The 16,672-nt window shown below is 43.9% G+C and overlaps 1 protein-coding gene across 1 annotated transcript; it reads right to left on the bottom strand.

Moving 5' to 3' along the window:
• Positions 1-1,790: 1,790 nt before the first annotated feature.
• On the bottom strand, positions 1,791-15,144 carry COPS8 (COP9 signalosome subunit 8). Its single transcript, XM_043877372.1, has 8 exons — positions 14,973-15,144; positions 12,806-12,876; positions 11,646-11,694; positions 10,360-10,492; positions 6,787-6,894; positions 4,629-4,691; positions 3,626-3,673; positions 1,791-2,955 (listed from the first exon to the last, which is right to left on the bottom strand). The coding sequence occupies exons 1-8, from the start codon at positions 15,048-15,050 to the stop codon at positions 2,876-2,878; spliced, it is 630 nt and encodes a 209-aa protein (XP_043733307.1). The 5' UTR covers positions 15,051-15,144; the 3' UTR covers positions 1,791-2,875.
• Between the last annotated feature and the right edge of the window lie 1,528 nt (positions 15,145-16,672).

The raw sequence follows: 16,672 nt of genomic DNA, 5'->3' as shown, positions 1-16,672 counted from the left end.
TCCTTTGCCCAGGTGAAAGAGGAATTCATCCACTTTTTCTTCTAGGACTGGTGTGCTTTCATTTTTTGACATCAAGATCCCTAATCTATTCAAACTTTATTCTAATGGACTTTTGACTTTTCCAGTGGCTAACCAATCTTCCCAGAACCATTTAGTACAAAGCCTACTTTTACCCCAGTGACCTGAGATGCCACCTTTATCTGGTATTTGTTTGGGTCTATTTCTCATCTCTGTGTTGGGTCCCACCGGGCTGTCTGCTACCCATGCTGCAGTGCCTTGCTGCGTTAATAGGAGAGGCTTGCACTGTTTAAATATCTGATAGCATAGTGCTCCCCACACCTGTGACTGCAGAGGAATCTCAACTGTCCATTTTGCTTGACTGGAGTTATACATTTAGAATTACATATTCCCACTGCCCATTGGACTTAACAGCTGTAGCAGGAAAATGGTCTCCTAAAGATGTCCATACCCTAACTCCTGGGACTGTGGGAAAGAGAAATTAAGACAGCAGATAAAATGAAGGTGACATGAGTTTGAACAAGCTCTGGGAGTTGGTGATGGACAGGGAGGCCTGGCACGCTGTAGTCCATGGGGTCGCAAAGAGTCGGACAAGACTAAGCAACTGAACTGAACTGAATCATCCCATTTAAAACTAGATTACCCTGGATTTCCAGGTGGGACCAATGTAACCACGGGGATCCTTCAAAGTGGAAGAGGTGGCAGCAAAGAGGACCTGAGGGGCAGTGTGAAGGACTCAGCCCGACACTGCTGGCCATGAAGACGCAGGAAGAGGGCCTTGAGCTGGGGGAAGCAGGCGGCCTCTGGGAGCTGCCACGGGCCAAGAAAGTATCCGTGATGGCCTCCGAGGAACGCGGCCCTGCTGACAGCTGGCAGTAGCCCAGGAGACCAGTTCCGGTTTCCGAGCTGTGAAACTATAAGAGGGTAAATCCTGTGGTTTTAAGCCATCAAGTGTATGGCAATTTGCTACCACAGCAATAGAAAACCGATGCAACTTTTTCCACAAAAAGAATCCACCTCTATCTCTAATAAAGAGAGGTGGCTTGGCTTCAAGTCTCCTTCTTCCAACACTGCTGAAGCCACACCAGGTTTCTTTTAGTATTTTATCGGTGTATCTTTCCCCAGTTTTAAAATTTAACAACACAGAAGAGTGAAAGTTTTAAAAGTATCTCTTGTAATAGCAGTTATGATTTCTTTGACACATAAGCTTTACTGTTGCTTCTTTGAAAAAAAAGTCCTCCCTCCCCCTACCCTCATGCTTTTAATATTTTCTTTTCGGTTTTCAGTACTTTTACTATGATGTCTCCGGGTATGATTTTTTGTATTTATCCTGTGTGGGGTTTTCTGAGCTTTCTGAATCTGTGGCTTGATTTCTTTCACCAGTTTTGGAAAACTCCCGGCCAGCGCTTCAGGTATTACCTTCCTTCCTCATCCCCTCTCTTCCTTGGGTTCTAGTCACTACCCGGTCTCTCTGTGCCCTGCAGCCATGGACCTAACACTCTTTCCGGCAGGCTACCTTTTCTCTAAGTGCTTCGATCTCAGCAGTTTCTCTTACCCTCCCGTTGCAGTGTTACTAAGGGTTTACTCTAGTTTATACTTAAAGGCACCTTGCTACACCTAGTCTTTCATGATCACTGAAGCCCAGCACAGCAAAACCTTAATTTAAAAAGTATTTAAAGTAACCACTAACATTTAATTTTAACATTAACATTTAAATGCTAACAGCAGCTGAAATAGCCAGTAACGTAAACTTTAAATGAAGAAAACATGAGTCATGTCACTACCACCATATAGGTCATTTCTATTTAATTAGGAAACTTGTACTTTAATAGAGACAATGACAAACTAGAACGCATCCACAGGAAGACAGGATAGTGAAACCTCTAGAAACTACCTTCAGTAAAACAGCTGAAGAATTCAATTAAATATTCATTGAACAAATGCAGAATAAATGAACTAGGGGGTGGATTTAACCTGAAGATAAAATACGCAACTTCAAATATTCAGAGGGCTGTCACACACAAAAAAATGAAAGACTTGTTCAGTATTTCTCCCATGGGCAGAATTTAACCCAAGGGATAAACATAAGCAGCCGATAGGCTGCAGACTAGTGGTACAAAGTGTATCACGTAATAGCTTCTTTCCCCAACAATGCATTTCACACTGACGTCTCCCTTCTTCTGAAAGGAAATATTACAACTTCATACTTCCCACGAATGTCTTAAATAAGTCGCATATTCAAGGCAAGCCCTCCACCGCCAGCAATGGATATACTCACGCTCTCAGAAAAAAGTCTAAAGCAAACTGGTTTACCAGGGAAATGGTCTTGTTCCTCAGCTCGGGCTCAGCTTTCTGTATTTGTGAGCCTCAGGTGGGCGGAGGAAAAGAGCATGTTCTCCAAAGAGGGTGTGAATTACCACACCCAGCAATGCAGATGCGGCCTCTGGGGTGTCCTCCTCACAACCCAATGCACCACGGCAACTATCAACCTATGGTGCAGATGGGAGGGGACGCACTGTGTGCTGGGGCAGAAGAAGCGCTTGACAACCACTGTTCTACAGGAGCGGGAGGGCTGCATTTCACAAGTCACTAGGGAATATAAACTGACTGCATAATACTGACGGACTCCATCCAAACTGTCAAACGGTGCAAAATGAGAACTGTTTCAACAACCATTCAGCATGTTTTAAGGACAAAATATATATAATATACTTGATATTATATGTGTATTTTATCACATACTCAGTAAAGTATGCTGCGGTGCTTCATCCATCCAATAAAATTGAAAATATAAATTTTACATTTCTCTACTTGTCAGTATTCAGGCTTCTGAAGGTGGATCTTGAACTCAGAAAGGTCAGTTTTCGAGGAAAGCCACGTAATCGGTGAGTCTGGCTAACTGCTGCTCGTTGGGGATGGGTGGAACAGGGGCGGGCTCTGCATGTTAGAGAGAAACACAGTCAGTCACCAGGGTCACAAAGCCGTGGCCCTGCACTGACCCCCTCTAATGCCTGTTATTTACCAAAAAGGAAACTTTCTTAGATTTGCCTTCATCTTGGACATTTAAAAAAAAACCAAGCCAAGGAGCCTCAACTGCTATGAGTAGTTTTCCCAAACTGGGAATAAAGGCATGTTTGGTTCTGTTGTTACTGAAGTTTCCATGTGAAGGTTAGAAACACTTTTACCAGGCAACACCTCTCCCAAGAGAACACAGCCCTTCTTGGAAAGACCCCCTCCCCAAATGACGTTAATTTAATAATCACCCAGTGCTTACCACACAAATATTAAATTGTCAGTGAACAGAAAACCCACAGAGGATCCCTTTTTCAAAAAGCTTAGCTCTCACATGTCGGCCTGGGGCCAAGTATGAATCAGGGCTGGCAAGGGGCTCCATCAGGCCTGCCCAACGTGACACCAGGAGGGGCCACTGCCTCGAGGGGAGCTGGAGAGGACCCCACTGTGCATCCTTGTGACTAGATGGAGTACTATAAATACCATGTTAGGATTTAACCTCTGTGTCTACAAGATGAGAGCTAACAGAAATACTACAAAAACGAAAGACAAAAGTAACGAAATACCTTTTAAATGAGCATATGAACATACATACCTGATACGGGAATAAACCTGTTAAAGGAAACATCCAGGGCCCCTGCAACTGAACAAAACGCACAGCCTGGTTACAGAAGCCTTGTCCAGAGCCTTCACAAGGAACAGGGCATTTCTAATGCACTGGCATCCCAGTCGTTCACTTCTCAGAGGGAAACAGCAATCACGCTCCACCTGAACACACTGGTCTTTTTACTGTAGCAGCGTTCTCTCACCACCTAGATTGGCTGGGCCCTTGTCTGACCCCTCAAAGGGTGTCTGCACCCTCAAAGGGCGGAGCACATGGCGGTTTGTGTACTTCCTTACCGTGGGGTCAACAACATCTGAACAACAGGAATTCAGAGCAGGTGGAACTCTGGGATGGAGCCGATCCGAGCATTTATGCAGATGGGCATGGAGCCCAGCTCTAAAGCCATGGCGGAAAAGGACATTCCTGGTAAGCAGTAGGGAAAGGGGCTCATTTCAGACAGGAAGGCTCAGGGACCAGGAATTCAGATGGAGACGACGAGGACAGGCCAAATTTTTAAGGCCTGAACAGACTAGATAACTTAAATTTTGTGAAAGTTAAAGCCACTCAAAGTCTTGTTTAGAAGAATCTACATGTTTACAGCATGAGAAGAAAAGGGGAATTTCTGAATATTTTAAGTATCATTTTAGAAGGCAGCAGTTTAAATATTAAAAATAAGCAGTGAGAAATGGCCCCATAAATAAAAGGATGAGAGATTAACACTTATTAAAAATTAAGTTGTAATAAGGATTATGGAAACACATACACAAGATTCTAATGCACAAAATACATTCTAAAAAATTAAAGTAAAACCAGATGATCTTTAAGATCCTTTCTACCCTAAGTGTCCATACCCCTATATCTGTATTTAACATGAGTTACTTTCATGTTGTTGGCATGGCAAAATTTTGTATCAAATTATTCACAGGCAGCGCCTGAAAACCTGCAGTGGTCTCAAGAGTTCAGGGCTGCACGGTGGATGAGCAGCTCCACCTACCTGGCTTCTTGGGCATGACCATCCTTGTGGTGGAGTCGGCTTGCCAGCCTTGTTCGAGGATACCTAAATTGTGTATTTAACACAGAAATGTATTTTAAAAACAGAAACTCTACTTACAAGATCCACAATATATCAATGATGTTACCTGTATGGGAGGTCCAACATGTGTAGATGAACCTGTAACATGTATTTTCACTAGAGAGGTATCCTAGAGACAGCATTCTCCTGGGAACTTATTTGGGAAATACCTTTCTGAAACACCCATGAAAGCCTCATTTTATTCTATCAGGCTGACATAATCACTAAAAAATTATCAGTTTTCTATAATATATGTATTATGCTAATAACCAGATCAAATGATTAAAAAGAGACATAAGGAAGACGTCTACAGTACTCTCTCTAATCCTGACACCAGGAGTAACAAAGATGACGGCGAGGATAAAACAGCATACAGACGCCGCACAGAGGCGGGCCAGCAGGTGCTGTGCTGGGCGCCCCTGCAGGGATCATGCCATGCAACCACGACAGCTCTGTAAGGCTCATCGTGACGTGCCGGTGTGGGACATGAGCGCAGAGAGTCCCAGGGACTCGTCTCAGGCGCACAGCTAGCATGGAGAAGTGGGCCAGGACCACAGGCAGACCGTTGTTAAGAGTGTGGACTCTGGGATATATTATTCATTATGGATTAATTTTAATATATTTTAATCCATAATTAATAAGTCATGGATTAATTCCAAAAGAAGAGTCAAAACACATGTCTGTATGCATAAGTAACAGTATGATTTACTCCAAGGACATTCATTAACCTGCCACTTGTGCATCTATAACTGTGGTAGGCCTCGGAAATTTATGATATGTGGTGCTTAATGGAGACCACATTTTGACTGAAGAATCCAAAATGTCCAACACCATAAAACGCTGCCACAAGATACCTACAGTATTAATTTTCTACAGCAACCTGGCCAGGCAAGGGTAGACTGGTCAGGGTCTGAGAAATGAAAGTGCAGAAGCACACCTGGAAACCAGTGGGTGAGAGTGGGGTGCAGACACCTAGGTTACTGGTAAGAAATGGTGAAGAAAAACTGGGCTGAAAAGGCATATGAGGAGGAGACTGCCTTCATTAAAGTAAAACAGGGGTTTCTACATGTCCAAATCCATTAAAACTTACTTTCTTAAAAAAAACAAACCCTACCTCCATGTTGATTTTCAAAGGAAAATAAAGACGTTAATGAAATTTAAGCTTAGAATTATGAATATAATGTTACCCACCCAGCATATCTAAGAGCATATAATGTGCACATCCTCAATTTTCCTCCAAGTCACACACATTTTCTACCACCTGTAAAAGCTATGATGTAATCGGGGGCTCAGAGGTGGGAATGTCATCAAACACTTGAGTCTACACCTTCATCTGCTGCCTCTTTCCTCCAGTGCTGTTCTCACCATCTTCCTTTTCCCTCCCTCTGTGAGTCAACAGCAGGTCTAATTTTTCCTTCCTGGACATCAACTTGGCAGGCTCTGCACTGTTCAGCAGAGAGCAGAAGCTGATCAAAGGTATTAGAGACAAAAGTAGGAAATATTCAGGGGCCAGACCACAGATGCCATAAGAAGTAACTGCACAAACAGTGAGGAGATTCAGGCAGGAAAGAGTTATTAACAGAGTGAACACACACAACAAGGGTTCATCTAAAAGATACAGTCAACTTTTAACCTCACTGAAATGGCAACGCTTCCTTCACAAAGCTCGTGTTTTAAGACATCTTTAATTGGTGCCTATCTTTGGTAAAAAGCACTTTACAGGTAAACACAAACCCAATATTTCTTATTCACACTCAGAAGTCCAAAAAATTCTATGAATCAAAAAATTTTCTTTAACTCATGTGGTGGCAAAACTTGATGCAGGCCCGAAAATCTATGTAGAGTCTCCCCTCACGCCAACTGTGGGGACCTGTGCGCTCTGCGGGGACTATGAGTGGGCCTGGTCACCAGGTGCTGGCTGCCTGGGGGTTGTGCGGTGTATGTCTCCTATCACCTTTCTAAAGCACACACACAACCTGAATTCCAAAACGTGTCCTGTCCCAATGGCTTCAGATAAGGGCTTGCGGACCTATGATTTACATTCCATTTTCCTTGAAAGCAGAAACTAGGCCCCAAATACCTTTCACAGCCTCCTCCACAGGAAGTCCCACAAAGGCTGCAAAATCGTCGGCGATGATGGAGGTGTAGGCTTGGGAGACCAGGGCAAAGGCTCGTCTCCGGGTTGCATCTGTCGTGGGAGTAAAGGTTTGGCAGACAGTGAACCAAAAGAGCTGCCAGTTTTGAAACACAATTAAATTACATGACAGTCCTTCTCCAACTAGATCAACCTAAAGACTTCTGCATTTACAGCCACAGTTATAGGCACCTAACATGTAAGAAGGGCTCAAATATTGCTGAATCAACACGTGCGTACACACTAAATCATTCAGTCCTGTCCAATTCTGTTCAACCCCACAGACTGTAGCTCACCAGGCTCCTCTGTCCATGGGATTCTCCAGGCAAGAATACTGGAGTGGGTTGCCATGCCCTCCTCCAGGGGATCTTCCAGACCCAGGGGTGGAAGCTGTGTCCCCTGCAGCTCCTGCATTGGCAGGTGGGTTCTTCACCACTGAATCACCAAAGAAAGTAAAGTGAAAGTTGCTCAGTGGTGTCCGACTCTTTGCAACCCCATGGACTATACAGTCCATGGAATTCTCCAGGGCAGAATACTGGAGTGTGTGGCCTTTCCCTTCTCCAGGGGATCTTCCCAACCCAGAGATCGAACAGAGGTCTCCCTCGTTGCAGGCGGATTCTTTACCAGTTGAGCCATAGGGAAGCTGAACTACCAGGGAACATGCATTTCTTACACTTCCTCTGAATGAAAAAAGACCTCAGGTTAAAAAATAAAATCTCAGGTGACAATAAAAATGACAAAGATGGAAAAAAGTTAATATAGATAGGACTCCAACTCTAAGAAAATTTCATTTGTATTTGGGGTGTATGTTTCAAAATTTCTCTTTATCCCACTTACAAGCACTGGACTGAACGGAGAGGAAATTACCTTCTCCCACGATCAGTGGTCCTTTCTCAGCAGGGTTTCTGACACAGGACCACACCTGGGAGCTGCTGAACAAACCTGATAGATAACCAGAGCGCCCTTCCTAACTTTCAACTTCTAACTGCTTCCTTCCTAACTGCTGTGAACTACTGACTTGACATCATTCAAGTGCAAATCCCAAGGTGGAGCCCTGAGCCCCACAGGAAGGGGCTGCAAACAACTTCAACAAAACCTCCTCCCTAGAGACCACACACAGGCTCCCCCAGGCTTAAATTTCCACATTAAGTAATTCAGGAATGAAGCAGAGATGATAAAGGAATGGTAGAAAGTAGAGCCCAGCTAGCCTGTCTTCAGCCCATCCTTCAGTAATACAAAAGCTCCTCCAAGTGGCTTTAACATGCTTAGGAATTCTGGAGTTTACCTTCCACATTTAATAGGCAAGCGTATACATACAAGATAGCCCTGAACATAAGAAAACCCGCCCCCTACTCCTGGGACAGAAAACAGCCACACCAACCCCCGCAGATATCCTCTGCTTCAAAGTAGCCTGCTGGTTCTGCCTGCGCCTTCTCACCATTGTGCTCAGGTCACTGTGTGGTCTGAACCACCCTCCTGTCTTCTCTCCCTGGGTCTATTTATAACCAGCAACCCCCACCCCGCTTGCACTGGAGCTCACTGCCATCTCGGCCCTTCTCTGATCTCACAGCATCCCTTACTCAACAGGCAATCTTCTACCACACTCCTCCCCACCCCCTCACCCCGGACTTCCCTACAGGAGGGCTTCCGCGCCTTACTATCCCCCCAGGGCACTCCTAAGGAAGGGTGAGCCGAGCACAGGCGTGTGGAAGGCCTCCGACCGCAGCCTTTGGACCCTCCTCCCCTCAGGCGTCGCTGAGTCACTCCTGTTGCCCCCCCTCTCCCTGAGCCCGACCGCCTCCCCAGCTGTCACTGAGCCCTCATTTGCTTCTCTTCCGACTCCCTCCTTCCTTGCTGCCAACTTTCAGCAAATGACCTTAAAGCAGACTTCTAACACAGCTGAGCGATAAAGGAGCTTTTTCTATTGAAACCTACAGACATTCAGTGGAAAAGAACAGAGCAACAACGAAATAGGAAAATACAAGTGTACACCAAAAGCTACATTCATTTGGTAAGCCTTCCATATTTTAGAAACTTTTACTTTCAAGTTCAAGTACTCTGGTCAGATTTCTCAGAGTTGAAAGAGGAACAGAGTAAGAATACAATGTGACTGAAAGAGAAAAACAGAGTGGAGAGAAGAGAAACATCCAGGGGAAGGCAGAGCGGAAGGACAAGGCAGCAGACACAAAGGCCACGAGAGCCACAGCATCCGTCAGAGGCCGAGACCCTCAGGCTGCTTTTAACCCCTCAGCACAAACCAACCTGACATCTGCATCCAGACCAGGCCCTGGTGACCCCAGCGATGAGATGTGCAGCCTCAGGAGAGCATGCATCAGAATGACAAGCAGGAAGGTGGACCATGTTGAGCTGGCACCTAGTATTGCTGGCAGTTCTCCACGGGACAAAGTCTTGGGGAGACCCTGAGAGATTGCTTATTCTGTTGCTCAACGAATACTTCAACGTGCCTATGATCTACCAGGAACTGCCAATGCCGGTGCTAGAGGCAGAGGGGAAGATGAGCCAGCTGTCCTTTGCAACCCACCTCTGCCCTTAAACCCCAGCGAGGCTGGCCACCCAGGGCTCGCGTACTGGGTGAACCTGGGTCCGCAGGGCAGGGAATGTACATCCTCAGCCCCCTCCCTGTCTTGCTCTTGATCTCAGTTTCTCAAGGCGTAAGCAATGACGCCAAGCTTATTGCCTGTGCGAATATGCAAAGTCACCCCTATTGTACCAGGGCAGCCTATTCTCCTGTTTTGTCATGCACACTGTTCTGCTTTACCACACCAAGAATGAGGTACACTTCAGAGGCAATATTTGCCTTCTGCTCCCCTGAAAAGTTGACATCCCTTGCCAGAGTGATGAGCAGTATTCAAGAATTCCTGCTCAATGACCCTCCAGAACAGACAGTGGATAATGAAGACAGGAATTAACCACAGAAACAAGGTAACAATATGAAGTAATGGTTTAACAACATATGAAACAGTGAACCAAGCAGAGGGGAAGCAAACACTGGGGGTGGGAGAATGGAGAGAGAGAGAGGCAGGGGCAAGTTCTGTTGTGCTATACGGCATTAGACTTGTAATTTAAAAAAAAAGGGGTTAAAAAAAAGTTTGAGTATCTATATACTAAACTGATTAGTCATAAATCCAGAAGCTGAAGAAAGCCCATGAAGGGCTGAGGTTCACAGAGTCCACAGCAGTCTCTACTTTCAAATACGTGGGGTTTAAATCTTATTCCCTTGAACTTACTGGAATATTACAAAATTTCAATTCAGTAGCAAAAATCATCTCTTACTGATAAGCAACTTCAATCTAGAGTTGAATTAAGAGGCAATGAGGCCCTCAACTGCTGATACAAACTCAAGTGACATGAAATCAAAGCACAATTTTTAGCAAATTTAAAAAAGAATTCTGAAAACTTCCCCAATTCACCGGGCAGAGAATATCTATTTTTCAAACACACTGAATTACTCCAACACTTAAGGTCTAGTCTAGTTTCTTATCCACAGAGGAACACTACCTCTGAGAGCTTCCATGATTGGCTGGACGGCCTCAGACCACTGATGAGCACTGATGGTGCTGTAGATCCCGGGGAAGTCCCTCTGCCAGATCCGCTGGCCAACTGACCAGATAGCCCCAAGTTCAGAGTTTGCCTGCAAGAAAGATTACTGCCTTTGAGGACACTCACTCTGCACATACACCAACAACTGAAGTTTAAAACATAATGCAGGGTTTAAGAGCTGTAACCACTGTTTCAGCCCAATCACTTTCAAAAAGGTTTTTAAACATGGTGATTAGTGCTATAGAGTTTATTGGCATGTTTTATATGGATTTTTATTAAAAAATTAAGGCATAAGAAAGTAGTCCAAAAATATTTCATACAATTTAGGAATGAGTTATATGAAACACTCTTTTTTAACAGATGTTTTATTTACATTTCATGTATATAATATATAGAACACATAACATCTATATATACATGTATATAAAATACATAAATCTATTCTAAGGGCAAAAATAATAGCAAAATGGCTAATAATAAAGACTCTCAATCTAAGATATCATAAAATGTAGCAGAAGGATAGCATTTCCACTAGTAACACTGAAACTATGCATATAATTTGTATCTTTTTTTAAGCCAATGACACTGGAGGAACATTTCAAACTTACTCAATAGAATGTGGAGGAAAAAGAGTATAAATACTAATCTGATCTGCTGCTGAATATCAATAATGAATTAAAGGGATTTAGGTAAATTCTTGTTAATGTTTTGTGAATGTACAAGTAACTCACTTCACATTTATGTGAGACACAGTGGATCATCAGAAATCAAAAATTCTTTCCATCTTGGAAGAAACCATTAAGTGAGTTCATCTACCCTCTCATGAAAAACAAGAAATCTAAAATCCTAGTTACCAAAAAAAATCTTAATGCTCTGAATAATTATTATTGTTAGAGTGTTCTTGTAACTAATATTAGTTGCAAAATAAATCACATTTAGAAAACTGCACAAATCAGTTAAAAACAAAATAATAAAACAAAACCCAAACTTCTATCTAAACTAACTTGGTTGTTTGTTAGGTAAAGTGACACTTATAAAGTATGTTAAGAAACCTGATCGGAAGCAGTTGAGCACAGATTTTTACTCCATCCAAGGGAAATTAAGATTAGAGATTATAGATCTATTCTTAAAATTTAAAGGCAGTTTAATAACTGTTCTGTGAATCACATGAAAAAGAAAACAGAAACTTTGCTTCTTAAATGATGGCATTACTAAAGTAGTAAGATATACTGAAGCATACTTACAGATTTTATAGCAGGTGGTATTCTTTTCCAAAGATATCTTGCATTGTTCCTAATTTACATCCCCCCAAGAAAAAAGAAGCAATTTAAAAAAATCACCTCAGTAAATATTTAAAATTTTAGATCCTACTGCAAACACACAGAAGTATACTTTAAAATTCTCTATATAATACAAAATGAAATTTAGTTTTACATGAATTTGTCCAGGGGAAGTAAGAGTGGTTTTCCAGATAAGACATGAAATATTTTTATCAAACTAACATTCTGCCATTTTTAGTAAATTTTTTAATAATTCAGATCTTAAATTGAGGCAACAGTATAAAGACTTCTATAGGACTATCTAAACAATTCATTCATATATAAAATAAACAAATTCCTACACTTTCCAAGTCCTAGCATTCCTGACAATACGCATAGTACACAATGCTTATCATGACCCCTCCTGCTACTAGTGAGCATACAGGCACCAAAACTTCAAGGCAGTTTTTTCTTTTTTTAAAGAGTTTGGAAGCTTGCATGATAACAAGCATATGAAGACAGCATTATAAAACAGGAAACATAATTTGTGTGCTACACGAGTAATGAAAACCTCAGTTTAGTTTAAAGGGTACAAAATGATAAGGTTTAGAGGAATTTAAAGCAAATTAACAGTAACCATCGGTGGGATGCAGCACTACAAGGGACTCTTCTTGCTTCTGACTTTTCTTCAACGAACATGAATTAGGAATAATTAAAAAACAAAACCTTTCAAGAAATGTTTTATGTTGATAACAAATTCCTTTTGGCTTTCTCAACTTTCCCTTTTAGTTTCTCTTAGTCTACTGATTACATGTGAAGTTAAGTAAACAGAGATCATAAAAGATATAGATTTTATAACCAGAGGAAAAAAAGATCAATAGATTTAAAGGAATTTACTGACACTGCAGCTTCTCATAACAAATTAGGATGTCTCTTAGAAGGCATCCACAAGTGTATTTTAAAACAACTCAGCCGAATCATAATTTCTTAAGTCATGATTCAATACATGAAATAAGAGGCACAGCTCCTTGTACCTATGTTTCAGTGATACTACTTAAATCACTTATATCAGTGATTCCTGATATACTTCAGGAATAATTTCCTGAAGAAGATGCTTCTCTTAGCTTTGGGTAGAAGGTACTTACATGTCATTATGGAGTAGATACAAAGCTAGAAGCTGACCATACACTGGGGGTGTAGCAATTCCTCCTGGAGCCTAAAAGGCCAAAAAAAAATCAAAGAGAAATAAACCTCATTTATTCTTTTGTATTTTAAAAAGAATTTCCTTAACTCATCTAAAGAGCAAGCATATTTTATGCTTATTTAACTTATATGCAGAGTACACCATGAGAAACGCTGGGCTGGAGGAAGCACATGCTGAAATCAAGACTGCCGGGAGAAATATCAATAACCTCAGATATGCAGATGACACCACCCTTATGGCAGAAAGTGAAGAACTAAACAGCCTGTTGATGAAAGTGAAAGGGGAGAGTTAAAAAGTTGGCTTAAAGCTCAACATTCAGAAAACTAAGATCATGGCATCCGGTCCCATCACTTCATGGCAAATAGATGGGGAAACAGTGGAAACAGTGGCTGACTTTATTTTTGGGGGCTCCAAAATCACTGCAGATGGTGACTGCAGCCATGAAATTAAAAGACGCTTACTCGTTGGAAGGAAAGTTATGACCAACCTAGACAGCATATTAAAAAGCAGAGACATTACTTTGCCAACAAAGGTCCGTCTAGTCAAGGCTATGGTTTTCCCAGCGGTCATGTATGGATGTGAGAGTTGGACTATAAAGAAAGCTGAGCACCGAAGAACTGACGCTTTTGAACTGTGGTGAAGGAGATCAGTCCTGGGTGTTCACTGGAAGGACTGATGTTGAAGCTGAAACTCCAATACTTTGGCCACCTGATGTGAAGAGGTGACTCACTGGAAAAGACCTTGATGCTGGGAAAGATTGAAGGCAGGAGGAGAAGGGGACAACAGAGAATGAGATGGTTGGATGGCATCACCGACTCAATGGACATAAGTTTCGGTAGGCTCTGGGAGTTGGTGATGGACAGGGAGGCCTGGTGTGCTGCGGTTCATGAGGTTGCAAAGAGTTGGACACGACTGAGTGACTGAACTGAAGCATATTTTATAGTAGTTGTTATTACAGATGGAGAAACAACTTAGGGAAGAATCATACACTAAAACCCAGAGGATTAAATTTAGGTCTGTCGTCAGCTGTGATTTCTCTGTCTGGGCCTCTATGTATTCATACGCACGAGAATATTTAAATGTGATCCCTTTCCCAATTCTCAAATTCTTACTTAGTTGTACTATTATAAGAAGTGTCTTCAACAGATTTCTAAAGCAATATGATTAATTCTTCCCACTATATCAAATACATTGAATATCTAAGTAAACACAGAATAAAGAAAAGAACATCAGCTGAGCTACAAAACATCTGGGTTACAAAAACATTCTTCTCCTCACTCAATTACAGTTCATTCAGATGACATCTATAAAGTGTCTATTGGAGAGCTGTTGCTTCTGGCAGCTGTCACCTTTGGTTAATTAACTTTTTATATCAAGGTTATAAATGCCGTTAAGGGCCTTTCTAGGAAAAAAACATTACGTTAGTAGTTGCATGATACAAGGTTCACCTGTCCTTCGGAAGACAAGGGGCTTCCCTGGTGGCTGAGACTAGTAGAGAATCTGCCTGCAATGACGGAGAACCAGCCAGGATGGATCCCTGGAACCTGGAAGATCCCCTGGAGGAGGGCATGGCAACCCACTCCAGTATTCTTCCCCAGAGAATTCCATGGACAGAGCAGCCTGTGGACTCCTGGGGTCTCAAGAGAGTCGGACACGACTGAGCGACACACACACACACACACACACGACAAACGGCAAGCTTCCGTGCTAACGTGAAACTAAGAAGGGCTTTCTGAATCAAGCAAAGGTTACAGCGGTCACACCTCCGTCTGTGCCTGTGCCTGCACTACTGTCTTAATAAACCCACATTTCTGCGCCTCTCCCCACAGCGCAGAGGAAGGGCGTTTAGTATAGCACAGAAGCGTATGCAGGGTGTGAGGCGCAAGGACGCACAGTGGTTCCGGGCTCACTAGCTGAACACACAGAGCGAAAAGCTCCCGGCGAGTCTGGGGGGACCAGGCCCGGAGGCTCACCCCAGCCCCCCGGCATTCCCACGTCAGCTCCCGCGCCCTCCAGGCGCCGGCCCCGAGCCCCGCGGGCCCCAGGCCCCGTTACCCTGGAGACCGAGGCCGCCCGAGGCCTCGCGACCCCGCCAGGTGGACAGCTACCTCGAGCTCCTGGTTCTCGCACTGATCCAGCAACTTTTTGAAACTAAAGGAACTTTCCGCCATCACCGCCACTGGCATTTTCCCGGCCGGTCCCGCCGCCGCGCCTCCTCAGCAGAACCGGGCCCCACTCTGTCCCTCGGGGCGTCGCGCCCGCGATGACGTAAAAGCCGAGAGCGCCGCCAAGCGCCCCTGCGCAAGCGCCTCGTTGGTTCCGCTGCGTCATCAGACGTCGCTGCGACGGGGGCGGGGTCGCCGCCGCTCTAGCCGGCGCTCTCGGTGCCCTGGAGGACTGACCGGTCTTCTGGGAAGCAACTGTCCCAGCACACAGGCAAAGCCCAGGCGGGAGGAGTTCCGTGTATAGTTGAGGACTTTTCCTATGGTTTTCCCAGTAGTCATGTATGGATGTGAGATTTGGACTGTAAAGAAAGCTGAGCGCCGAAGGACTGATGCTTTTGAACTGTGGTGTTGGAGAAGACTCTTGAGAGTCCCTTGGGCTGCAAGGAGACCCAACCAGTCCATCCTAAGGGAGATCAGTGCTGGGTGTTCATTGGAAGGACTGATGCTGAAGCTGAAACTCCAATCCTTTGACCACCTGATGGAAAGAACTGACTCACTGGAAAAAATCCTGATGCTGTGAAAGATTGAAGGCAGGAGGAGAAGGAGACGACAGAGGATGAGATGGTTGGATGACATCACCGAGTCAATGGACGTCAGTCTGAGTAAACTCCGGGAGTTGGTGATGGACAGGGAGGCCTGGCGTGCTGCAGTCCATGGGGTCGCAAAGAGTCGGACACGACTGAGCGACTGAACTGAACTGAAGACTTTTCGAAGTCTTTACTTTGAGACCTTGCAAATTTAAAGGTTTAAAACTACCTTTTGGTTCCGCCTGCTCCTGTTTCTTCAGCAGCCCTCCAATGGCAGTGAAGGCACTGTAATTCTCCCCGCGGGGCTCCACTCCTGCAGGCCCCACGTCTTTATATCCAGGTGATGCTTCTCTGGCTTGGACCTTCGAACACTAAGGTGCAGTGTTCTCCGGACTTCCAATCGTGCTGCTCTCCCCACACAGCCACTGCAACCGAAATGAGGTTTTCAGAAACACGTTCAGATATTGTTATTCTTCTGAAAAATGATAAAAAATCACAGCAAATCCCTAAACTCCAGCGTTTGACGTTGCTTCCGCCGACTTAAAAAAATAGCCGCAACTTAGAAAGTTTAGAGTTGTGTTTTCAAGTAGCCCCAAGAGAACTGCTCTAAGGAGCAGGGCGGGGAGGAGTCAGGTTATACATAGGTCTTACAACAAAGGGTAGGTCGTCCGAACACCGAAAAATTCAGTTCCATTCAGTTGAGTTGTGTTCGACTCTTTGCAACCCCATGGACTGCAGCGGGCCAGGCTTCCCTGTCCATCATCAACTCTCGGAGCTTGCTCAAACTCATGTCATTTGAGTCGGTGATGCCATCCAACCATCTCATCCACTGTCGTCCCCTTAGCTTCCTGTCTTCGATCTTTCCCAGCATCAGGGTCTTTTCAAATGAGTCAGTTCTTCGCATCAGGTGGCCAAAGTATTAGAGCTTCAGTTTCAGTATCAGTCGTTCCAATGAATATTCAGGGTTGATTATGAGAGAGTCATTTCCTGGGCAGGTTGATAAGAAGTCTAGGGGTCCACCAGAAGAGAGGGGTCTGGAATTCTCAAGGAGGAAGA

The sequence above is a fragment of the Cervus elaphus genome, chromosome 20 (genome assembly GCF_910594005.1).
Source record: "Cervus elaphus chromosome 20, mCerEla1.1, whole genome shotgun sequence".
In the NCBI taxonomy this organism is placed as follows: domain Eukaryota; kingdom Metazoa; phylum Chordata; class Mammalia; order Artiodactyla; family Cervidae; genus Cervus; species Cervus elaphus.
This window is presented reverse-complemented; position numbering and strand designations above follow the sequence as displayed.